This window comes from Oncorhynchus mykiss, chromosome 28 (genome assembly GCF_013265735.2).
Source record: "Oncorhynchus mykiss isolate Arlee chromosome 28, USDA_OmykA_1.1, whole genome shotgun sequence".
NCBI lineage: Eukaryota > Metazoa > Chordata > Actinopteri > Salmoniformes > Salmonidae > Oncorhynchus > Oncorhynchus mykiss.
Window position 1 is genome coordinate 17479711 of NC_048592.1, and position 27268 is coordinate 17506978.

A 27268-nucleotide genomic window follows, 5' to 3' on the forward strand; every position below is an offset into this window, starting at 1 on the left:
AATATATATGTGCAATTTGGAGAAAAAAAACTACTGGATTTAAGCTGATTGACCACTCTTTAAGGGCCGCAAAATGAGCAGTGACGCTCCTCTAGGTGTAAACTGTGGATTTGGGATTTTAGGCCACGCATCTATTCAGAAAGATGCCAAAAGTGGATGATGAAGTGGATTCTAATGGCGGTAGAATCAAGGAGCATTGGAATATTGTCAAAAAGAAAGGAAAACAGAGAAAAGTAGAGTACAGTGATAATGTCACTTCATATCTTGTAGGAGTACGGTTTGTAAATGAGGAGCAGATGATCGAATTACTGATCTTGAGGAATCCATTTGAGATATCCATACTGGAGGACAGAGTGCTGGGTAGAGTGAAGGGTGTTAGGATCAAGAGAGTCGGGCTGGTTTAGATTTGTTTTGCTTCTAAGGATCAGAAGAAACGTGTGTTTCGTCTCACCCGATTTGTTAAGTTTGAAGTGTCGTGTGTGTCTCTTAGAAGCAGGGCACTCCTCAGGGGGGGTTATACCTGGAGTCTCATGGGAAGTAGATGTTGAAGAGATGAAAAATATTCCAGGAGTGAAGAGAATCTGTTTGTTTTTTTCTCTCCCTACTCAAATGCAGTTAATAAGGTATATTAACTACAGAGTCAGAGCATTTATCTTAAGACCAATGCAGTGTGATATTTGTAAAGCTTTTGGTCATGTTTCAAGTGTTTGCAGAAGGGAGAAGCCGAGATGTCCAACTTGTGGAAAATATCATATTATGTGTTATGAAAGTGACATGTTGCAATTGTGGTGGGAAAGATTGAAGCCACATGTTTCAAATGCCCCACAAGGGTGAAAGAGAATGAGGTGGCCAAAGTCTATCCAGAGCATATCATATGCAGCAGCTGCTAAAAGGATTGAGGGTGTGAATGGTGCACTTGACCAGTCCATGGTGGTGTAGGCCTTCACCAGAAGGATCCTGACATTTTAAAGGTTAGGGTGGACTTTATAGCTATGGTGATAAATGCTCCTGCCAAGGTGGTGAGAAGGTCCAGGTAGATAGATATCATTGTGAGAGCGGATCCTGGGGCTGAAAGACTTCTCTGCGAAGGAGTTACATGGAATATTATCACAAGCCGTAGAGCCTGAGAAGAAGGGAGATATGGAGAATTGAAAGAAGGAAGAGGTTGGAGTTTTGTTTTGTCAATGTACTATTGCTATTTGGGTGGATAAAGTTAGTTTCACTATCACGAAGGGATATTCTTTTTTTTTTTACCTTGTTTTAGTTTCAAACCGTCCAGTCGGTGGCGGCAATACGCCTTTTGGGGTTGTAGTCCAGCATAAAACCCACCGAACTGTGGATTTGGAAACTAGAAGTGACACAAGGTACTGAAAATGGTGTAGGATGGAATATGCATGTCCAGCATGAAAAAAAACTACTGGATTTAAACTGATTGGCCGCAAAATGCGCAGTGACGGTCCTCTGGGTCTAAACGTTGTGGATTTGGAACCTAGAAATACTGCTGAGTATAATGACTCTCATTTTACGGTGTCACAACATACTGTGCATTTACAACGCATACAGGAAGGAAATCTTGTTTTAAAAATGTTTTAAAAATTCGTGACCCGGAAGTACTTCGTTATTCTTATCTGTTTCACAGCGGTCGTTTTGGTTTATGTTGCAGCTCGGCAGGAACAGAGTGCAAGATCCACCTTATAACTCAGTGAGTCCAACACAGCGATTGGTTTGAGGAGAAATGCTTCTGACTCGCTGCCAAACATACTGCTAGAAAACTCCTCCTCTGTCGCCACCCCCGCGATTCTCTCCAACTGAGTCCAAAAGCGAACGTTAGCTACTAAGCTAACCAAACTGGCAGTTTCACCCATGTACTATGAGGAAGGGTTGAGTTCAACGATCACGGATGGGCTTTTCTTCAATTCCTGGTGGCTCCTTTTGCCTTTTATCATGCTTCTAGTCGTTGCTGCATTCATCGTTGCCTTCGTGTTGCTGTTGTATATGATGTCCCCTTTGATTAGCCCAAAACCTCTCAAATTAAATGGGACCCACGTCGTGGTAAGTGACCATTGCACGGCAGGTGTTGCAGGTGAATACATTTCCTAAGAAACTGGGCGTGCACGCAACAGATAGCTCATCTCGTCTACGGCACACCTACAATGAATTGACAGCTAGTAACACACCAGTTTTCTAGTTAGAAGTGAAAACTAGTATTTTAATACTGGCATCTGTGGTTTGCATCTGTAGGTAGTCAAAGCTAGTCAAAACCAGGACATTTGTGTAAAAGAAACGCATGTACTAACTTGCAAAAGTCACATTTATAATTAAGCATTAAGGCACGAGAGGGTATTGTATATTGGCCATATAACACAAACCCCCGAGGTGCCTAATTGCTATTATAAACTGGTTACCAGCGTAACTAGAGCAGTAAAAAATACATGCACTGTCATACCCATTGTAAAACAGTCTGATATACCACAGCTGTCAGCATTCAGGGTTCAAACCAGCCAGTTTATAATTACCTATATATGTTGGACTTTGACCCCCGGGGCACAGCCCTTGTATTTAACTTCAGAAGGAATGCCCCTCTCTCACCTACCACCTCTCAACCTGCAGGTCACTGGAGGCTCCAGTGGAATAGGGAAAAGCATTGCTATGGAGTGCTACAGACAAGGAGCATTCATCACACTAGTGGCAAGAGACGAGGTTAGCAGAAATAAAATAAAAAACATCAATGTCCTTGACTCTTTTGCCCTGTTCTTCACCCAGACAGCACATTTATCAAGCCTGTCCTTTTATTTAGAGTAAATTGGTTCAGGTGAAAAAAGAAGTAGAGAAATGTGCGATTAATGATAATCAGGTATGTATTACATAGCTACATGTTTTAGTACAACCTGGAAGAAGAAAGGCAAGGCTCTTTTTTTGGATGCAAGTAAATGATAAAATATTGACCCTAATGATCACAATAGCAACTTCTTACACGAGCACTGACTGTTTTGGTATTCGCATTCCTCTTCCACTCAGGTTGTGCTCTGCATATCAGTTGATGTGTCCAAGGACTACAGACAGGTGGAAAGTGTGATTAAGCAGGCAAATCACAAGTGACAGGCAATCTTCCCTCCAAGTTGTTCGCAGGAGCACAGCTCTCCTGTGACTGCTTCGCAGAGGAAATATCAGCCCCCGCAGAGAGGCACGTGATTGAACTTCACTCAACTTTCTAGGTTTTACCTTTTAGTTAACACTATCAATGTTTCGCTCTACTGTGAGAATTGGGATCGAATCAACGTAATATCAGACACGTTCAATGCAACATACCGAAACAAAACTAACTGTGCAAGAGATTTTCTTGTAGGCAGAGCACATTGGAGTAGGATTCTATTGCATTGACAGGCACAACCTATACTCTACCAATCCGGTGCGCCATAACCAGAGATGCACTATCCCAATATGCAAATAGACCATTGCCATATGTGGATCTGTGCCATTCACTTTGAACAGGACTGTGTTCACAGCATGAGTGTTCGCAAGTAGATGCGCTTGTTTTGAGATCAAAGCGAGAGCTGCATGTAGCCACGTGTGCACATCTATTCATATTATTTTCTAGTAAGTGAGTTATTAGCCCAGTTATAGCTTATTTTTACTCAGCAATGGGGGAGTGGTTGCTTCCTACAAGGGCACAAAACGTATGCAGGTAAAGTCAGGTAAAGATGTCAGGTAAATAATTATTTTTCTGTCTAAAAGGGTAGTGTTGTATTTTGAGACATATCTTGAATAAGCTAAGTAGCCAATAGGTAGAGGGTAGAATAATTTGTCTGATTCTCTGTAATAATGGTATGGGAATAATAATGCATTTTATTTTGTAATTGGTTTCTTGCATCAAACAACACAATGTCCAGTCACCTCCTGGTCTGAAGGACAAGTGGATAAACAGGTTAATGTCAAGCCCTGCATGTTTTTTGTCCAAAAGTCTCATGGAATGTAGGCCTACTTTGAACACCACACATTGGCTGCTACTGGAGGCTGAATGATAAAACAGCTAGTTCCATGTTAAAATGTTATGGGATGCATTTTCTCCATTGTTTTTGATGGTAGTCCACTCTGGTAGTCCTACATTATGATCAAATAGCCACAGTAGCCTACTTGGCCACTGTTATAACTGGAACTTAAAGCGGGTACAGCCTCAGTGTTCACAGTAAATGTGTACCAAAAGTTACACAGAATTTTCACAAGGTTCAAGTTTGAGCTCAGCAGACCTGAAATTTGCTCAGATACAGAAAACAAATTTGAGGGAACATTGGTGATTTGAACTTTTGTATATTACAAATGACAACATCAATGTAATTTTAATCCATTTAGTGTCAAGAGAAGCTTGGTCCGGTGGACATGCTGGTGAACTGTCCTGGGACGTCCTTCTCTGGGAAGTTTGAGGAGGTGGAGGTGGAGCGCTTCAGAGTAAGTAGGTAACTAGTAGGTTGGGGAGGCTACTGTAACTAACCAGGGGAATAGACATACAGGGCTGGAAGGGTGAACACAGAAACCCAACCCCTACAGTATGTGCTTCAGAAAACATTGATGTTGTGCCAAAACTAACTCTGAATAGGCAATGAGAGAAGATTTTAGATTCCCAGACTGAAGAGTCAATGGGTTTGATGTGTGTCTGAAGGTGGAATCGAGGGTTCAGCTTTTAGTTTAAAGATGCAGTTAGCAAACCATAAGGCAAGATGAGAATGCAGTCTAGGTCTGCAGCAGATTGGATTGCAGTGGAAGAATGAGAGAGCGGTTTAATTCAAGGCCAAAGAGGTGGCAGGTTTCTTCGCTCTCTCACAGTCAAGTGATTGTCCAGATTCAGAGATAATGACCGAAGGGAAATTATATTGTGTGTGTGTGTGTGTTCACAAGTGTGTGCATGAAGGGATTGTTCCAATACTAAGATAATGACCAAGGGTAAATGTGGCTGTTCACATCCTAATGTACACTGAACAAAAATATAAACGCAACATGTAAAGTATTGGTCCCATGTTTCATGAGCTGAAATAAAAGATACCAGAAATGTTCCATACGCACAAAAAGCTTCTCTCAAAACATTTTGTGCACAAATGTGTTTACATCCCTGTTAGTGAGCATGTCTCCTTTGCCAAGCTAATCCATCCACCTGACAGGTGGGGCATATCAAGAAGCTGATTAAACAGCGTGATCATTACACAGGTGCACCTTGTGCTGGGGATAATAAACGGCCACTCTAAATTGTGCAGTTTTGTCACACAACACAGTGTCTCAAGTTTTCAGAGAGCATGCAATTGGCATGCTGACTGCAGGCATGTTCACCAGAGCTGTTGCCAGACAATTTAATGTTAATTTCTCTACCATAAGCCGCCTCCAACGTAATTTTAGAGAATTTGGCAGTACATCCAACCGGCCTAACAACCACAGACCACATGTAACCACTCCAGCCCAGGACCTCCACATCCGGCTTCTTCACCTGCGAGATCGTTTGAGACCAGCCACCCCGACAGCTGATGAAACAGAAGTATTTCTGTCTGTAATAAAGTCCTTTTGTGGCGAATAACTCTTTTTGATTGGCTGAGCCTGGTTCCCCCGTGGGTGGGCCTATGCCCTCCCCTGTGTAATCCATAGATTAATGACTCATTTGTTTATTTAAATTGACTGATTTCCTTATATGAACTGTGACTCAGTAAAATCGTTGAAATTGTTGCATGTTGCGTTTTATATTTTTGTTCTGTATATTTATTTGGCTTCATTACAATTCCTGGAAGGAGCCTGGCTCCTTCTCATCCTGCCATTCCACTGCTGGTCACATGCCTTGTTAAGGGTCTGAATTCATTAGGCCTCCCTCCAGAGAAATGCTATTACTATGGAAACTGCACAGACATATAACACGTAACATATTGCAGGACTATTTTTGCTCCAGTAGTATGGGTATTGCTCAGTTTTCATTCATAATAATAGTAATACATCATGAATGACTTTTTGTGCTCATTCCCTTGTCTATAACAGAGTCTGATGGAGGTGAACTACCTGGGCAGTGTGTATCGGAGGATGGGACTCATCATGTTTGTCTCCTCCCAGGCTGGCCAGATCGGCCTGTTTGGCTACACTGCCTACTCCCCGTCCAAGTTTGCCCTTGGTGGTCTGGCTGAGTCCCTGCAGATGGAAGTGGGTAGTATTTAGTTCCTCCTCCTACCCAGGTTGGAGGCCAAAAGGCCTCTCTGTGGCTAATTGAATGTACTCTTTCCTCTACTCCTCCATGCAGATGAAGCCAAATAACATTTATGTAATGGTGGCCTACCCCCCCTGACACAGACACATCAGGACTAGCAGAGGAGAATAGGACGAAGGTAAGTCTCCTCATGAAAAAGTGGAAAGTTCTCTTTAGTCTTTTACTCTGACGCCTCGCGTTATATTTTCTCTCTTTGTCCATTCCACAGCCTTTAGAGACCAGACTGATCTCCGAGACGTCTGGGGGGACTCAGCCGGAGCAGGTTGCTAAAACCGTGGTCAAGGATGCTGTGGTAAGAGACTGCGTTCTTAACAACTGTCACCATCACATTTACTCTGCCTTAGGCCAACACAAAAAGCCTTATCAGTACAACCCTTCCAGTCAGGACTATAGAGAGAATGGCTCTCTAGAAGTGTGATGAAGCGTTTTTTCGGACGGCCATGTCTTTGTGACCCCTACAGCAGGGGAACTTCAACATCTCTGTGGGGCCTGACGGCTACATGCTCTCGGCTCTCACCTGTGGAATGTCACCTGTCACCTCCATCTCTGAGGGCCTCCAGCAGGTAACAGCAGTACAGGAATGGTACTGTCACGGTCCCATTACAACGCACCCAGGGTATTACTCTGGGGTCTTTTGGTAAACATGCGTTAACTGATCCTCAACAATCAACTTACCAAAGCAATTTTGTATCTATTACACATCTATTATAATCATAGAGATATAATGAAGTTATATTTTATGATTATAACATAATAATAGATTGTCCCAAAACTGTCTGTTCCTGTCTAACTCTGGTGATCGTGAATAGTGACTAGGGCTCATAATGTTAATGTGACTTCTGTGCAGATCGTGACCATGGGGCTGTTCCGGACCGTCGCTCTGTTCTACCTGGGGAGTTTCGACAGCATTGTGCGTCGCTGTATGATCGAGAGGGAGCAGTCCAAAGCAGCGGACAAGCGGGAGTAACACGCCCACCCCAACCTCCTCCCTCATACACCCCCTCCCCCGCCTCTCCATCCTCCCAGAGTCGTAGCCACTGAAGAACCCAACCGAGCCACCACTCCTCTCCCATCCCCTTCTCCCCTAGAGGGCACAACCCTGGGTAGGCTAAATGGCCAGTCATCTCATCCACCAGTGATAATATCTAAGTAAAGAAGATGGCAGATGTCTTTTCCACTTGACCGATGATGTAACACATACCATCCTTGGCAACCATTTTGTCATTATTCCATTGACATTACTTTTTTTTCCTTCCATGCAGTGAGGTAAGTAAGGGATAACCAGTCTGACAGATTATGTCAGCATGTTGACCTGCAATTCCTTTACCAAGAGTCTGACAAAATACCAACGCAAACAATACTGTATGTCATGCAGACCATTCTGAGTAAGCTAGCTTAATCACCTTAAACTCTATCTTCACCAAATGCGTTCTGTTCCGCCTTCCAAAGTTTTGGCCCCTCCATGTGCTGTCTATGTCGTGTGGTGTTTTGGCCCCTCCATGTGCTGTCTATGTCGTGTGGTGTTTTGGCCCATGCTGTGGATGCATTAACTAAACTTCAAGGTGATTTTAGTCATTTTGGGCTCCCGAGTGGCGCAGTGGTCTATGTCACTGCATGTCAGTGCAAGAGGCGACACTACAGTCCCTGGTTCGCATCCAGGCTGAATCACATCCGGCCGTGATTGGGAGTCCCATAGGGCGGCACACAATTGGCCCAGCGTCGTCCAGGTTTGGTCGGGGTAGACCGTCATTGTAAAAAATTATTTGTTCTTAACTCACTTGCATAGTTAAATAAAGGTTAAATAAAATAAAAACAGTATGAGAGAGGGCATAGCAAGAGGGCAATGCAAAAATCTAATTTGCTTCCCGGAAATAAACATCCAAGGCATTTTCAGGTAGAGAGATTGTATGTGGAAGTACAAAGGAATTTGTGTGTGCTGTGCATGTAGGGGCTTTGTGAAGAAGCCGATGGGAGAGATTTTATTGCAATGTTATTTTACAATGTGTTTGAAGGACTATACACTGACCCAGCCTACTCCAGGGAGAGAGAAAAGTCATTGGACACTGGTGGTGGCTGGGAAAAAAGAGAAACCTCCTCTGTAATGTATTCCTCTTACTTGCCTGTCACTTTCACGCCATCTTATTTGTGTTTTTACCTGAGGTAGAAGCGACAGGTTAAAGGTCAGCATGGGACAGTCATACGATGTAGTAGGAGAACAAATCCACTAACAGCTGATGACCGCTCTTTCCTGTTTTCCTGAGGGGGTTGAGGGTCTTTGTATATGTGATCTGTGTACATATTTTGCCTCCTTAATAAGATTGATGGGGTGGTGTCAGGACCAGGCGTGGGGTGTGACTCGCAGGTTCGAGCAAAGTCCGCTTGGGCCTAGAGAGGGCGCCAGAGCTGTATTTTATATAGAGGCCAAGAGACGAAGAGGGACTGGCAAGCTCATTGAGGAGCTCTGTGTGCTATTGTATTATCTGATTTGACATTTCATACACAGTCACTGTGGACGTCATCCAATGCGTTCCTATCTGATTGTTATTTGCCTCTAAGTATTCACAGATCCCTCCTGAAGTCCTCTAAAGAGGAAAATGCGAGCTCATGCAAGTCTTCCTTCCATCGATCAACTGTGTGGAGAATGTGCTTCACTTTAACACAAACAATACGCTACAAATCAGAAAATATACATCATCTCTTGAAAAGCCACCAATATTTGAATGCCAAGATGTATTAAGAGACCATTTCTGTAAGTACGATGCAACTATTTGAGATGTATTTTGTCTGATGTTGCTTCTCTGTTCTATCCTAGAAATAGTTTGTAATGCAGTCAAGCACGACAATTGTGGGGACCCATTCCAAGCCTTAAGAGAGAACTACAGATGTTAATGCTAAAATAATCCAATTTCATCCACAGAAAAAAAACTTGACTTGAGCCTCTTGTGGTTTACCAGTTAATTTGATATGATTTTTCGATGAAAATGCCAACTGTTTTACCGTGTTTTTTTGTTGTCGTCAATTCCAGTTTAGTTTTTGTACAAAAAGGCCTTACTCAAAACCAAAATGTCGGAAGTGAGAATGCATGATTCAACTCTGAGGTTCTCATTTGACGTTGGTTCAAGGCATACTGTCACTGTCCAGCAAGGTTTCTGTGTCTACCTGTCATTTTATCATCTGTGTGAGTTGTTTTGCTTTTAGCAACACATTAATGTTGTAGTTCATAGACATTTGGTATAATATGTAGTTCATGGGCAAAGCTATTTTTTTTTTAACACTTAAGCTATGCAAATTAAGCCTATCCTCACAATATGTTAAAACACTACCACCAAGTTTTAAAATGCTCTAGATTTCCCATTCGTTGGTGTCGTCCAGAGATATTTAAAAGATTATATAGAGTTGATAAGTACAGTCCTACTGAAAATTGTCATGATGCATTCCACTTCTGTTCCCATTATATTGGTTGTGTTTTGTTCTGTTTCGTTTTTGCCAAACGGGTAAGAATTTCACCTTGTGTGCCATTGAAAATAAAAATGTAAGGAGTAGAACAATGTTGCTTTGTCTTATTTTCTTACATAATAAAACAAAATAAATAACTTTGGAAAATGTCATTTTTTCTTATCTTTTTTTCTTTTACAATGTGTCCTGTTTTAGTTCTAGATGGGGTTTTTCCTCCCAATGCCCATCTAGATCTCTGTTTTAGGTTAAAAATAAATGTTTTTCAGCACTCAGTAGGCTACTGAACACAGGCCTCTTTTGAAAGCTTTTAGGCTTTGTTAATGCACTGGTATGGAACCTAACGTATACCATATGTATAAGTATACATAGTGTAATGCACTGACTGTAAGTAGGTCTGCATAAGACTGCTAAATCAAGAGTTCCCAAACCTTTTCACTCAATTCTACACATTCTGTCATGGGGTGCAGAAAACATTTTTGTAGTTTTAAAACTAACTTTGCAATTCTTCACATTTTGCCATGTCTAATGTGAATTCATGTGATAAAATCTATAGGCTAAAAAACATTAGCTGACATGGGCTTGTTGGGACCTCCCGCCCCAACCACGGACACGCCCCACAGTTTGAGAACCACTTAACTAGATGACTAAATTGTAAAAAATGTATTTGTGTATCTGTGTTTGCTTTGTTTGGATTATGAGCTTACATTATTCCGTTGCTGAGGGTTGCACAGCCTAGATACATACACAACCTATGGTTACAGTTGATCAACCCTGGCTCCTGTGTTTACAGATGTTGAGTGGAGGGGATGTTTTGTACCATTACGGAGCGTTTCAGTTTTGATGTACAGTGTGTGTGTGCAGCCGGGTGGTTATTGGGGGGCTACTGTGTGTACTGTGGGTGGATGTGAGGTTTTACATATTCTGTTTGAGTAGTGGACTTTCATCTTCCATGAGGGGAACAGAACAGCCTGGGCAGCAGGTAGCTAGTATACACAACCGGTCAAAAGTTTTAGAACACCTATTCATTCAAGGGTTTTTCTTTATTTTCACTATTTTCTACATTGTAGAATAATAGTGAAGACATTAAAACAATTAAATAACACATGGAATCATGTAGTAACCAAAAAAGTGTTAAACAAATCTAAATATATTTCATATTTGAGATTCTTCAAATAGCTACCCTTTGCGTTGATGACAGTTTGGCACAATCTTAGCATTCTCTCAACCACTCTCTTCACCTGGAATGCTTTTCCAACAGTCTTGAAGGAGTTCCCACATATGCTGAGCACTTGTTGGCTGCTTTTCCTTTACTCTGCGGTCCGACTCATCCCAGATCATCTCAGTTTGGTTGAGGTTGGGGATTGTGGAGGCCAGGTCATCTGATGCAGCACTCCATCACTCTTCTTTTTGGTAAAATAGCCCTTACACAGCATGGAGGTGTGTTGGGTCATTGTCATAGTGAAAAACAAATGATAGTCCCACTAAAACCAAACCAGATGGGATGGCGTATAGCTGCAGAATGCTGTGGCAGCCATGCTGGAAAGCACCCCCACACCATAACACCTCCTCCATGCTTTACTGTGGGAAAAACACATGCGGAGATCATCCGTTAACCCGCACTGCGTCTCACAAAGACACAGCGGTTGGAACCAAAAATCAACCATTTGGACTCCAGACCTAAGGACAGATTTCCACGGGTCTAATGTCCATTGCTCGTGTTCCTTGGCCCAAGCAAAACTCTTCTTATTATTGGTGTCTGTTAGTAGGGGTTTCTTTGCAGATATTCGACCATGAAGGCCTGATTCACGCTGTCTCCTCTGAACAGTTGATGTTGAGATGTGTCTGTTACTGGAACTCTGTGAAGCATTTATTTGGGCTGCCATTTCTGAGGCTGGTAACTCTAATGAACTTATCCTCTGCAGCAGAGGTAACTCTGGGTCTTCCATTCCTGTGGTGGTCCTTGTCATGACGTTGGCCTGGGGGTAGGTTTATGACAGTCATAAATACCTCTTCCCCCCTTTTTCCTCTCTCTACCCTACTGATGTTACATTTGCAAACCCCTTGGTTAACATAGAGATTCTGGGAACATCAGAAGGTTGGGGGAAAATAACTGTATTCTGTTAATCCGACCAATTGAACATATGCAGTGGTACTTAATGAATATGATGTCAGTTCATTCCCATCAATGATAAGATGACATAAACTCTACAGTGGAAAGTCTACACATCAGAGTTATCGGATTCACATGGAATTGTTGTTCAATTTAAATGTTTGAATATTACATTATTCGTGATGGGATGACGTGATTTTAGCTTCTACAATGTGAGATTTGGGTTTTCATAAGGTTAGGGCTCTGCTCAATCAGTGGCCCGCCCCTGTGAAGGGACATGGGCTATAAAACTTTTCAAACAAGCCCTCCTCTCCCTTCCTATATAAAGCCTTGACGACAATGTATCCTCCTCTTCCGAGGATGTGAGGATGACGGTCTAATGTCAGAATGGTTCAGATAATAACTACAGAATGAAGCCAACATCAGCATGAGCTTTGGTTGCGAATGGTATGAACTTTGAACTCTTCTTCACTTCAGAAGTGATACCTCCTAGCCGTTGAGTTAGCAACAGCAGCTGCAAACGCAGGTTACGAAGGAACAGTCTACCACTTAACGACGTTACTACAACGTATCCAATTGACCACCAGAGACCACCAAGGACAAAGGACTCGGTTGGGCAACACGGCCTTCCATCTACCACCAACCTACTGAAGCGCAGCTCAGAGTAAATATTTATTGCATTTTCCTTTTCCAAATGGGCGGTAATTTAGAATGCATAAGATACTGTATTTACGATAGCACAGCTTCGCCCCGTGTCCCTCAGTCTTCCCGCTCTTTCACCCAAACCCAGCCCCTTTGTCACGTTCTGACCTTTTAACAGTTCTTCTGTTATGTCTTTGTTTTAGTATGGTCAGGGCGTGAGTTGGGTGGGTTGTCTATGTTAGTTTTTGTATGATTTGCTATATCTGTGTTTGGCCTGGTATGGTTCTCAATCAGAGGCAGCTGTCAATCGTTGACCCTGATTGAGAACCATATTTAGGGAGTCTGTTTTCTTTTGAGTTTGGTGGGTGATAGCTTTCTGTTGTGTGTCTGCACCAGCCAGAACTGTTTTTGGTTGTTTCTCTTTGTTTTTTCCGTGTTAATTTAATAAATATGGACACATACCACGCTGCACCTTGGTCCTCACCTTCTTCCACCGACAACGGCCGTTACACCCTTTTCTTTGGTGTAAACAGCTGTCATATCTGTTCTGCCCGCTAGGGACATTTTCCTTTATGATGTAATTTGTAATCAAGTTATGATTAATTATGTGTATGTGTAATTCTGTGTGATTAGTTAGGTATTTAGCAAATAAATATTTAAACCCAATTTTGTATTGCTGATTCAACTTGTTAGCCAGGGTTTGTGCAGTTAACCAAGAATTTACAACTTTCAGATGAGACTGAATTAAGGTGAGGATTAATATTGACTGCTATTGATGTAAAATATTACCAGGTCTTTAAGAGTTTATTCGGAAGATAACAGCTCTGTAAATATTATTTTGTGGTGCCCCGACTCTCTAGTTAATTACATTTACATGATTAGCTCAATCAGGTAATAGTAATTACGGAGAAATTATTTTATAGAATAGCATGTCATATCACTTAATCCGGCATAGCCAAAGACACAACGCTCTAATGAACTTATCCTCTGCAGCAGAGGTAACTCTGGGCCTTCCTTTCCTGTGGAGGTCCTCATGAGAGCCAGTTATATCATAGCGCTTGATGGTTTTCGCGACTGCACTTGAAGAATCGTTCAAAGTTCTTGACATTTTCCATATTGACTGACCTTCATATCTTAAAGTAATGACGGACTGGCATTTCTCTTTGCCATAATAGGGACTTGGTTTTTTACCAGATAGTGCTATCTTCTGTATACCCCCTTACCTTGTCACAACACAACTGATTGGATCAAATGCATTAAGGAGGAAAGAAATTGCACAAATGAACTTTTAAGAAGGCACACCTGTTAACTGAAATGCATTCCAGGTGAAGCTGATTGAGAGAATGCCAAGGTGTGCAAAGCTGTCATCACTAATATAAAATGTATTTTGATTTGTTTATCACTTTTTGGTTACTACATGATTCCATATGTGTTATTTCATAGTTTTGATGTCTTCACTATTATTCTACAATGTAGAAAATAGTACAAGTACAGAAAAACTCTTGAATGAGTACTGTAGGTGTTCTAAAACGTTCGACCGGTAGTGTAGCTCCCTCAGATCATCAGGAAGACTGCATGAGGATTTAGGAGCTGTGTTGCCCTGTCAGGGAATGTATAGATAGATATAGACAGAGATTGAGCGAGAGATACACAGACACACTGGAAGAAAGAGCAAAACACAGAACATCCAAATGATTGCGTTTCAGTCTGATATGAATGTCCATAACCACACCTCTAGAGCTATGAAGTAACGTTTTACAGATCATTTTTTATGCCAGAAATACACTGAGTGTACAACATGTTGGAATCACATTTGGCAGCGATTACAGCTTCTATTTCTGGGTAAGTCTCTAAGAGCTTTGCACACCTGGATTATACAATATTTGCACATTATTCTTTAAAAAATTATCCAAGTGTTCACAGCATTGCTGGGGCTGGGTGATAACATACAAACACAGAGCAAAGAACTGAGGAAAACTAAGGGTTTAAATACAATCAAGGGAAACGAGGCACAGGTGCAAATAATAACTGGAAACAAGGGAAAACAAAAGGGTCAAAAAGCACAATGGGGGCATCTAGTGGCCAAAACCGGAAAAATCCTGGCCAAATCCTGACACAAGGTCTGTCAAATTGGTTGTTGATTACTAGACAACCATTTTCAAGCAGATTTAAGTGAAAACTGTAACTCAGCCACTCAGGAACATTAACTGTCTTCTTGGTAACCAACTCCAGTGTAGATTTGGCCTTGTGTTTTAGGTTATTTTCCTGCTGAAAGGTGAATTAATCTTTCTGTGTCTGGTGGAGAGTAGACTGAACCAGGTTTTCCTCTAGGATTTTGCCTGTGCTTAGCTCTATTCCATTTTATAATTAAAAAAACTCCCTAATCCTTGCTGTTGACAAGCATACCCATAGCAGGATTCAGGCACCACCATGCTTGAAAATATGAAGAGTGGTTGGAATTGCCACAAAGTTAAGGCTTTGAATTCAGAATTTCTTTGCCACATTTCTTGCAGTTTTACTTTAGTGCCTTATTACAAACAGGATGCATGTTTTGGAATATTTTGATTCTGTACATGCTTCCTTCTTTTCACTCTGTCATTTAGGTTAGTATTGTGCAATAACTACAATGTTGTTGATCCATCCTCAGTTTTCTCTTATCACAGCCATTAAACTCTGTAACTGTTTTAAAGTCACTAATGGACTCATGGTGAAATCTCTGAATGATTTCCTTCCCCTCCGGCAACTGAGTTAGGCAAGACCATGTATCTTTGTGGTGACTGGGTATATTGATACACAATCCAAAGTGTAATTAATAACTTCACCATGCTCAAAGGGATATTCAAAATCTACTTCTATTTTTTTTTACTCATCTACCAATAGGTGCCCTTCTTTGCAAGGCATTGGAAACCCTCCCTGGTCTTTGTGGTTGAATCTGTGTTTGAAATTCACTGCTCGACTGAGGGACCTTACAGATAATTGTATGTGTGGGGTACAGAGATGAGGTAGTTATTCAAAAAACATGATAAACATTATTATTGCCCACAGAGTGAGTCCATGTAACTTATTATGTGACTTGTTTAGCACATTTGTATTCCTGAACCTATTTAAGCTTGCCATAACAAAGGGGTTCAGTACTTTTGTATTTGTTTTTGTATTTATTATGTTAAGGCCGATATACAATTTTCAAAACATTACAATACATTCATAACACATTTGTGGGTGCCCTCAGGCCCATACTCCTCTAACACATATATGTAACACATCTGTTTTTTTAACTGATTATACTGCTTGCATAAATTACCTGATGTGGAATAGAGTTCCATCTAGTCATGGCTCCATGTAGTGCTGTGCGCCTCCCATAATCTGTTCCTGACTTGGGGACTGTGAAGAGACCTCCGGTGGCATATCTTGTGGGGTATGTATGGGTGTCTGAGCTGTGTGCTTGACAGACAGCTCGGTGCTTTCAACATGTCCACTTTGAGCCAGGAGAGATTGACATGCATATTATTAATGTTTGCTCGCTGTGTACATCCAAGGGCCAGCCGTGCTGCAGTGTTCTGAGCCAATTGCAATTTTCCGAAGTCCCTATTTGTGGCACCTGACCACATGAATGAACCCATGAGTCCATGCAGCGTTTTATTATGGACAGACTTCTCACCATCTTAGCTACTGTTGTATCAATACATTTTGACCATAATCCAGGGTTACTCCAAGCAGTTTAGTCACCACAATTTGGTCAATTTACACATGATTTATTACATGATTTAGTTGAGGTTTAGGGTTTAGTGAATGATTTGTCCCAAATACAATGCTTTTAGTTTTTGAAATATTTAGGACTAACTTATTCCTTGCCACCCATTCTGAAACTAACTGCACATCTTTGTTAAGTGTTGCAGTCATTTCAGTCGCTGTAGTAGCTGACGTGTATAGTGTTGAGTCATCCGCATACATAGACACACTGGCTTTACTCAAAGCCAGTGGCATTTTGTTAGTGAAGATTGAAAAAAGTAATGAGCCAAGACAGCTGCCCTGGGGAATTCCTGATTGTACCGTGATTATGTTGGAGAGGCTTTCAATAAAGAACACCCTCTGTGTTCTGATAGACAGGTAACTCTTTATCCACAATATAGCAGGGGGTGTAAAGCTATAACACAATTTTTTTTCCAGCAGCAGACTATGATCGATAATGTCAAAAGCTGAAGTGTAACAAAACAGCCCCTACAATCATTTCATCATCAATTTGTCTCAGCCAATCATCAGACATTTGTGTTAGTGCTGTGCTTGTTGAATGTCCTTCCCTATAAGTGTGTTGAAAGTCTGTTGTCAATTTGTTTACTATAAAATAGCATTCAATCTTATCAAACACAGTTAAAAAAAACAGTTCTATGGGTTGGTAACAGGCTTTTGCTTCCCTCCAGCCCTGAGGGCACACACTGTCTTGTAAGCTTAAATTGAAGATATGGCAAATAGGAGCGGCAACATCGTCCGCTATTATCCTCAGTAAGTTGCCATCCAAGTTGTCAGACCCGGTGCATTGTCATTGTTGATAGACAACAAAACTTTTTTTACTTCTTCCACACTCACTTTATGGAATTCAAAATTATAATTATTGTCTTTCATAATTTGGTCAGATATACTTGGATGTGTAGTGTCAGCGTTTGTTGCTGGAATGTCATGCCTAAATGTGCTAATCTTGCGGTTGGCAATATCATTCTTTATGTAATTTACCTTTGTTTCATAGTGTAGTTTCTTCTTCTTTTTAGTCACATGATTTCTCAATTTGCAGTACGTTTGTCAATTGGTTGTGCAGTTAGACTTATTTGCCATTCCTTTTGCCTTTACAATATTTCAATTCCTCATCAATCCACAGGGATTTGACAGTTTTTACAGTCATTTTCTTAATGGGTGCATGCTTATTAGTAATTAGGATAAGCAATTACATCTGTCAAGTGCAACGTCTGTTTGCTCCTCATTACACACCACGGACCAACAAATAGTCTTTACATCAACAACATAGGAATCACTACAAAACCTCTTGTATGATCTCCAAAGGCCCAGCCTTTGGAACTTTGGTTTTACTTGATATAGCTACTATATTGTGATTACTACATCCAATGGATCTGGACACTGTTGATGATTTCATTCCATACTTATTGACTCAAGATATTTCAGCTTTTCATTTTTAATTAATTTGTCTAAAATTAATTAAAACATAATTCCACATTGACATTATGTGTGTAGGCCAGTGACACTAAATCTAAATTTAATCAGGCTTTTAAACTTCAATTTTAAACTTGAAAATTTGGAAAAAGTCAGGGGGTGTGAATACTTTCTGAAGTGACTGTATGTGTTCCAGAGTAAAGAGTAGAGAGTGTTCCAGTAGAGAGACCCACATAGTTTCTGTAATGAAGTACTGGCAGTGTCTGCTATGGCAGGTGGGAAAGTGCAAGTTACCTGAAAAATATCTAATCTCTCAATGTTCTAATGTCTCAATGTCCATCTCAAAGTGCACCAAATTAATGCATTTAGCTCTTGAAATTCCTTATTTTTTTATCAGGGTAGGATGCCCCCGGACCCCCCTACTGGCTTTGGGCTAAGCCCCTAATGTCTTCAAATCCTAGAAACGCCCCTGACACAAGAAATACCTCACCAGCAAAGCAGCAAAGAGTGTACAACAGGCAGCAATTGTGGCATACATTCCTCACTCAAAACGTCTCTCTGTATGCGTAAAACGCCGCTGGAATAGTTTTCGGTATCATATTCTGGATGCATGCGACGTTGACCTTCATATGTAGATTTTCGGTCATGTATTTGTAGTGTACATTATGTGCATATGGAGAATATTTTTTATCTCTTCCGTATTTCTGGCTGTCTAGATTTGGAGTCTACAGAGAAGGGAACTGTCGCCACTTTTTGACCAACGCTTCGAATATTTTATTTTGAGAGCACAATTGGGAACATTTGGAAATTCTGACGTGGTTTATATTTGGACTTTTCACGGTTTCAGCCTAGTTGGGTGAAGGGGCCGTTTTTCAATCCACGAATATCGCTCCCTTTCCAGTGTTTCGTTTTGCACCGTTCAATTGTAGGCGGCTATCCTAAAAACTTGGAACAGAACATTTTCTCAGAAATACACTTTTCGTTTGATCTGGTGTATTGTGCGATGCAGTGCATATATACAATTATGATGTATTATTCTTAAAAACGAGGATTTTGGAGGTCATCAGTGGCAATCATAATGGCAAACGACGACAACCGCTTTATAGTGGAAAAGTACATTTGTCACAAACTCTTGAAACGAGGATATGCGTGGGATTTCGAGGATGCAGAGGAGGAGGAAGGTGCTGCTAATAATGGGTCGATGATTTCTCCTCGGCCGGGTTTGGCACGGCGGTGCCACGGGGCCAATAACGCCGGACCGGGCAGCGTCCCTCGTCTTTCCAAATGGCTCTCCCAACCGGACCCGCATGCAGCTATTCACAGAGTTTTGCGTGAGGCCGGGGACGAACTCGAAAGACTGTACCAGCCCGACTTCGCAGAGATGTCACACCAGCTGTATCTTACATCCTCCACGGCTGAGAGGAGATTTAGAGAGGTGATAGACGAGCTGTTCAGGGATGGGGTTAACTGGGGACGGATTATCGCCTTCTTCGAGTTCGGGGGCACAATATGCGTGGAATGCGTGAACAAGGAGATGACGTCGCAGGTGGATCACATCGCGGTGTGGATGACAGAGTATCTAAATGGACCACTGCTCAACTGGATTCAGGAGAACGGGGGATGGGTATGTGTAATCTACTGCTTTAGTTTACATTAGCCTAAGCATGATGCGGAGGGAACGTCTGGATATGAACGACATAATTTACTAGTCTTCCCGATTTGATGTTCTGGCTGTTTGTCTAGCACGTCTGGCCAATGAAATATTACCGTCGCTGTCACACCTCCCTACGCTCAAACCCGCCTCCGTCGACTGTAGCCATCAGTGGCAGATGCCCTGTAGTTCCAGGGTGGGGGATATATTCCTGGGTGGGGGGTAAAACCAAACGTTTCACTGCACGTAACCGGTGTATGTGACAACAAAACATATTAAATGTTATTTTGTTTATTTTGTCCTATAGCCCATGCCTGTTATACTGCTGTTATTCACTATACTGCTTTCACACATAGATGTCTGTGACAGGCTATCAGCATAGAGCAGTCTGTACTGCTCTCTGAGGCACTAGTAGGATAGGATCATTATATCTGTGTAGTTCCACATCCATGGCAGGGCAGAGCAGGACAGACACACGTCAGGGGAAAGGGTGACATCAAGTTAATAGTGTAGGCTACCAGCCCCGGGCGAGACAGGACAAGAGATGAGGACCACTTATCAGAGATCTACATGACCAAAAAACTATGAGATCCCCATGCTAAATCTATACTGTACACACGCACTCACACATTTTGGATACTTGATTTGGATCCACAGTCACACACGAACACACACACACACACACACACACACACACACACACACACACACACACACACACACACGCACACACACACAATGCATTTACCACCAAATATCTGAGTATGCACATCCACCACTACCAGCCACACAACATCCTCTGTTCTGTTTTTCTTTTGTTACTACTATTTCCCCTCTGAAGATGAACAATGTGGCCACCCCTTTACGACTGCTGTCCTCTACAGCTCTACATTTATAAGGCCAAACCGCCAAAAATGTGTCCCTAATTGGCAGAAGTGCTATTAATGATAAAATAACATGCGTTTGCACCGTTTCAGCTATCTAGCCAGGAAGCAAGGTGGTAGATGGGGGTGGGTATGGGAGGGGTGAAGGCTAATCAATGATTTATGTGGAGCATTTCATCTCTAAAGGATGGAGCGTTTAACATTCCCCTTGAGTCTCCTCTGCCCCTGAAGGTGTCAGGTTGTGCCACATATCAAAGGGAAGCACAGAGAGGAGAGAGGGGCCCCCAGGAGTACAGAGCCACAGACTAGAGCCAGGTTGTATGTTTAACATGTAACGTGCACCCTCCAGTGCATTTCGGTTCAGTTGGAGTCCTTTGGTCATGGGATGGTGGATCGGGCTGTGGCTGCCATGTCTGTCTGTGTGTGAGAGGTCTCTGGAGCCTGATACCCGACATCCCAGTCTAACTATGTACTTTTGTATGTAGGTCAGCATAAACAGTAATGTTTCAAGACTGAGGTTGAGACGACGGGGTTTCATGTGCCATATCCATGGGAACTGAAGGGAATCTTTTAATCCAATGGATAATTCAGGATTATGGGAAAGTACATGTAAACAATTTTCTGGGTCATTTTGCCAGGGCCTTGTGATCAGTGGCGAAAATTGCACATCCAAAAAACGTGGTCTCTGATGTGACGTCAGAGGCTATAGAGAAGTGAGTGAGCTTCACGTCATGCCAGAAAAATGACACATAAATTCTGTAAATGTAATATAAATACAAATACGGTTCATGCTAAATTAAGAATGTTGCAGAGATCCAACTGACAATGCAAACAGACACTATCATAATAGTTTTACTTTTCAAGGGGCAAAATTCCCTGATGTTTATAATTCAGCTCATATTATGTGGTGTTCTCAGACATCTTAGGCACAGTGCGTTCGGAATGTATTCAGACCCTTTGACTTTTTCAACATTGTGTTACGATAATGCCTTATTCAAAAATGGATGAAATAAACATTTTCCTCATCAATCTACACACAATACCCCATAATAGTTTGCTAATGTAAAAAAACAAAAAGAGAAATACCTTATTTACATCAGTATTCAAACCCTTTGCTATGAGACTCGAAATTGAGCTCAGGTGCATCCTGTTTCTATTGATCATCCTTGAGATGTTTCTACAACTTGATTGGAGTCCACCTGTGGTAAATTCAATTGATTGGAGATGATATGGAAAGGCACACACCTGTCTATATAAGGACCCACAGTTGACAGTGCATGTCAGAGCAAAAACCAAGCCACGTGGTCAAAGGAATTGTCCGTAGAGCTCCGAGACAGGATTGCGTCGAGGCACAGGGGAAAGGTACCAAAAAATGTCTGCAGCATTGAAGGTCCCCAAGAACATAGTGGCCTCCATCATTCTTAAATAGAAGAAGTTTGGAAACACCAACACTCTTCCTAGAGCTGGCAGCCCGGCCAAATTGAGCAATTGGGGAGAAGGGCCTTGGTCAGAGAGGTAACACAGAACCCATTGGTCACTCTGACAGGGATTCCAGAAGGACAACCATCTCTGCAGCACTCCACCAATCAGGCCTTTATGGTAGATTAGCCAGACGGAACCACACCTCAGTAAAAGGCACATGACAGCCCGCTTGGAGTTTTCCAAAGGGCAACTAAAGGACTCTCAGGTCTGATGAATCCAAGATTGAACTCTTTAGCTTGAATGCCAAGCATCACGTCTGGAGGAAACCTGGCACCAACCCTACGGTGATGTATGGTGGTGGCGACATCATGCTGTGGTGATGCTTTTCAGTGGAAGGGACTGGGAGACTAGTCAGGATCTAGAGAAAGATGAACGGAGCAAAGTACAGTGAGATCCTTAATGAAAACCTGCTCTAGAGTGCTCAGGACCTCAGACTGGGGCGAAGGTTCATCTTCCAACAGGACAGTAGGCCTATACGATCCTAAAATATTTGGTGTTATTACCCTTTTACATTTAAAAAATATATCTCAATATAAAAAATGTAAAGGATTATTATTGTTCCGATACACACCATCAAATGGATTAGGTATTGTCAACATGGTTGTTGTCTCTATTAGTGTGTGGCAGGCTGGTTAACACTGGGATAAACTGATTAAAGTTAATGGTAGAACTAACACAATAACTGGCTTATGGAAGCACTTAGTGGTGTAAAGTACATAAGTAAAAATACTTTATAGTACTACTTAAGTCGTTTTTGGGGGGTATCTTGTTTTACTATTTATAATTTTGACAACTTTTACTTTTACTTCACTACATTTGTTAAGAAAATACTGTACTTTTTACTCTATACATTTTCCCTGACTTGTTACATTTCAATGCTTAGCAGAACAGGAAAATGGTCCAATACACGCACTCATCAACAGAACATCCCTGGTCATCCCTACGGCCTCTGATCTGGCGGACTCACTAAACACACATGCTTCGTTTGTAAATTATGTCTGAATGTTGGAGTGCCCCTGGCTATCCATACATTTAAAAAAATAAGAAAATGGTGCCATCTTAGTAAAGGAATTTGAAATGATTTATACTTTTTTACTTTTGATACTTAATGTCATGATTTCCGCCAAAGTCAGTCCCTCTCCTCGTTCGTTCGGCGATCGACGTCACTGGCCTTCTAGCCATCGCCGATCCACCTTTCATTTTCCATTTGTTTTGTCTTTGTCCTACACACCTGGTTTCAATTCCCCAATTACCTGTTCATTATTTAACCCTCTGTTTCCCCATGTATGTTTGTGAGTGATTGTTTGTTGTATTGTGGTCCGTACAGTGGGCTTGGTAATTCTCTTGTATTTTGATGACTTTGAGTAAAGTTACTTTCATTTACTCATCTCTGCTGTCCTGCGCCTGACTCCTCTGCACTAGCTACACACAGACTTTTCTTACTTAAGTACAGTTGAAGTTGGAAGTTTACATACACCTTAGCCAAATACATTTAAACTCAGTTTTTCACAATTACTGACATTTAATCCTAGTAAAAATTCCCTGTCTTAGGTTAACCACTCACATGCTTGGGGTCATTGTCCATTTGGGAGACCCATTTACGATCAAGTTTTAACTTCCTGACTGATGTCTTGAGATGTTGCTAAAATATATCCACATAATTTTCTTTCCTCATGATGCCATCTATTTTGTGAAGTGCACCAGTCCCTCCTGCAGCAAAGCACCCCCACAACATGATGCTGCCACCCCTGTGTTTCATGGTTTGCAAGCCTCCCCCTTTTTCCTCCAAACATAATGATGGTTATTATTGACAAACAGTTCTATTTTTGTTTCATCAGACCAGATGACATTTCTCCAAAAATTACGATATTTTTCCCCATGTGCAGTTGCAAATCATAGTCTTGCTTTTTTATGGTGGTTTCGGAGCAGTGGCTTCTTCCTTGCTGAGCGGCCATTCAGGTTATGTCGATATAGGACCCATTTTACTGTGGATATAGATACTTTTGTACCGGTTTCCTCCAGCATCTTTACAAGGTCCTTTGCTGTTGTTCTGGGATTTATTTGCCCTTTTCCCACCAAATTACATAAATCTCTAGGAGACAGAACGCATCTCCTTCCTGAGCGGTATGACAGCTGTGTGGTCCCATGGTGTTTATACTTGCGTGCTATTGTTTGTAAGATGAACATGGTACCTTCAGGTGTTTGGAAATTGCTCCCAAAGATGAACCAGACTTGTGGAGGTCTACAATATTTTTTCTGAGGTCTTGGCTGATTTCTTTTGATTTTCCCATGATGTCAAGCAAAGAGGCCCTGAGTTTGAAGGTAGGCCTTGAAATACATCCACAGTTACACTTCCAATTGACTCAAATTATGTCAATTAGCCTATCAGAAGTTTCTAAAGCCATGACATCATTTTCTGGAATTTTCCAAGCTGTTTAAAGGCACAGTCAACTTAGTGTATGTAAACGTCTGACCCACTGGAATTGTGATACAGTGAATTATAAGTCAAATAATCTGTCTGTAAACAATTGTTGGAAAAATTACTTGTGTCTTGCACAAAATAGATGTCCTAACCGACTTGCTAAAACTATAGTTTGTTAACAAGAAATTTGTGGAGTGGTTGAAAAAAGAGTTTTATTGACTCCAACCTAAGTGTATGTAAACTTCTGACTTCAACAAATACTTTTAGACTTTTACTCAAGTAGTGTTTTACTGGGTGACTTTCACTTTTACTTGAGTCATTTTCTATTAAGGTATCTTTACTTTTACTCATGTATGACAATTGAGTACGTTTTCCACCACTGGTAGTACTTCTCTAAGTGAGAGGTATATTATATATTTCGGTATATAAGATATCTACGCTACCTTTTATATTCTTGATCCTAATGATTTTGGCCTGCAAACAACAGCCAATGTGTGAGAGCAACGACCCTGGAATAAAAAATAATGTGTATGGGTGGAGAGAGGGTTGGTTTACTTGCTCTGGATTGTCAATACTGCATGTATTCTTGGCTATCGTGCCATGGGTGTTTCAGAGTCAATTGTAAGTTAAACTTGGGTATTCCTTTATGTGCAGTGTGATGCCTAAGACAATGTTTTACTTGCAGCCATTAGCTGGCATTAGAATCAATGTTCCTTTTTTCCTTCTTCCTTTTTTTTCTAAGAATTAAACAGGATATAATGAGGATGTGATGGACATTAAGAACTGGTCTTGCAATGTATATAGGTAGTTTTCTCTTCATTTTTTTCAAAACATTTAGGACAATTGAATCGAATGAACTGAGCAGGCTGGGCTGACATGCTTATAGTCTTGCTAGGACTCTCTAAATGTGAGCATGCATTTATAAGATTGTGCTGTTGTTATTTCTATTATTATGATGTATTATTGTTACTATTTCTTGTTTTCTGACTGTTATCCATGTTATTTGGTTAGTTCTCTTAAAAAGCACCCTCATTGATATTTATGTTATTTCCCTCTGGCCTAACACCAATTGGCAGCCAAGGGTTTACCTTAGGATGCAAATGTGCGCCATGAGTCAGGGAGAAGGTCTTAGTGACAACAGACCCAGATATGGGGGTAGGTTTTAGTGGGTGGAATATGAGGACAATTGGAGTTGCAGCTACAGTATGCTTAACAGTGCAAATATTATGGGACATCTATATGGACACTTAATCATCATGGTCCTTTTTAATGGGAAGTTTACAAACATTGGTTGTGGTAAGTATACTTGAAACTTTGGTATCGTTATGGTAAGTGGGGAAATAAGTATAGCCAGGTATAATTGTAATGGCTTGGCAGATCGAATCTTATTGATTAAATAATATACTTTTTTTGCACAACATAGGTACAGCAGATCCCCTTACTTTTAAATGTACTTTTAGAGGCCATTCAATACAATACTCATCATTAAAACAAATTGGATGGAAAATTGTGAAAAATTTAAAAATAGATTATTGAATCTTCAACATAGAATTGCTATCAAAAAGAATTTACAGAAACTCGATACAAATGATGGAGTCATCCATGATTCACCAGATTACATTTTGAAAGAGGAACCAAAATAGTTTAAGCATGTTTTCTTTTCATTCTCCTCCATTTCCACTGAATGATGTTAACTGTAAGGATTTATTTCCTAATAATAATAATATAAAATTAACTTTTTGAGGCAATAACATTTTTTTCAGTCTGGAAAAACACCAGGGCTTGATGGTATACCAGTAGAGGAATAATCAGACCTTTTTTGATGTACTCAAATATCCATTATTAGCATGTTTTATTTACTCCTACAAAAATGGTAGACTTTCAGGTACTCAACATGAAATTCTGATTTTATTACTACTAAAGCAGGACCCAGGTGGTAAGTATAAAGATCCAGTCCATTTAAAAAACGGGGGGCCTCTTACACTTGCGAAAATTCTGGTGAAATGCATAGCACGTAGAATAAAACAAGTTTTTACCAGATATTGTTCATCCAGATCAGACAGGTTTTTTACACGGACGATATATTGGAGATAATATACAACAATTACTTGAAACAATTGACCATTATGAAACATCAAAGATACCACCCCTCGTCTTCATAGCAGATTTTGAAAATGCATTTGATAAAGTACGACTAGAATTTATATATAATGCCTGGTTTACTTTAATTTCGGTGAATCTCTTATACAATGGGTTAAAGTTATGTACAGCAACCCCAGATGTAAAATAGTAAATAATGGTTACTTCTCAGAAAGTATTGAGCTTTTAAGAGGAGTAAAACAAGGCTGTCCGTTGTCTACATAATTATTTATTTGTTTATTATTTATTTATTAATTATTATTGAAATGCTAGCTATTTTTTATTTTATTTTTTACCTTTAACTAGGCAAGTCAGTTAAGAACAAATTATATATATATATATATATATATATATATTTTGTTGTTGAATTTTTTACCCCTTTTTCTCCCCAATTTCGTGGTATCTAATTGTTGTAGTTACTAACCTTGGCTAGCGCGCACTGCGCCCGGCCCGCCACAGGAGTCGCTGGTGTGCGATGAGACTACTGACCAATCCCTCCCTAACCCGGACGACGCTAGGCCAATTGTGCCCCACGGACCTCCCGGTCACGGCCGGTTACGACAGAGCCTGGGCGCGAACCCAGGGACTCTGATGGCACAGCTGGCGCTGCAGTACAGCACCCTTAACCACTGCGCCACCCGGGAGGCATTATTTTCAATGACGGTTAACTGCCTGTTCAGGGGCAGAACGATAGATTTGTACCATGTCAGCTCGGGGGTTTGAACGTGCAACCTTCCGGTTGAGTCCAACGCTCTAACCACTAGGCTACCGAAAAAGAACATCAAGGGGTTAGAAGTCCAGGGGATAAAAACAAATGTGTCAATGTATGCTGATGACTCAATTTTTTTCCTAAGTCCGCAATCTGGATCCCTGCACAGTCTCATTGAAGATCTTGATCACGTTTCTAGCCTCTCTGGACTAAAACCTAATTATGACAAGTGTACCATATTATGTATTGGATCGTTAAAAAATACAGTGTTTACACTACCTTGTAGTTTACCAATAAAATGGGCGGATGGTGAAGTAGACATGCTTGGTATTCACATCTCAAAAAATATAAACAAACTTATAAATGAACAAAAATAGATAA

The 27268-nt window shown here is 41.0% G+C and overlaps 1 protein-coding gene and 1 pseudogene across 1 annotated transcript in view; both read left to right on the top strand.

The window, feature by feature from the left end:
* Positions 1-400: 400 nt before the first annotated feature.
* On the top strand, positions 401-9780 carry LOC110508651 (annotated as a pseudogene).
* An 8290-nt stretch (positions 9781-18070) lies between these two features.
* The window catches only part of LOC110508652 (apoptosis regulator Bcl-2), a 56207-nt gene continuing 47009 nt past the window's right edge, over positions 18071-27268 (top strand). Inside the window, exon 1 of the mRNA XM_036966199.1 lies at positions 18071-19224. Within this exon, the coding sequence (XP_036822094.1) occupies positions 18679-19224 (546 nt within the window). The 5' untranslated portion in view covers positions 18071-18678. The remainder of the gene's footprint in view (positions 19225-27268) is intronic.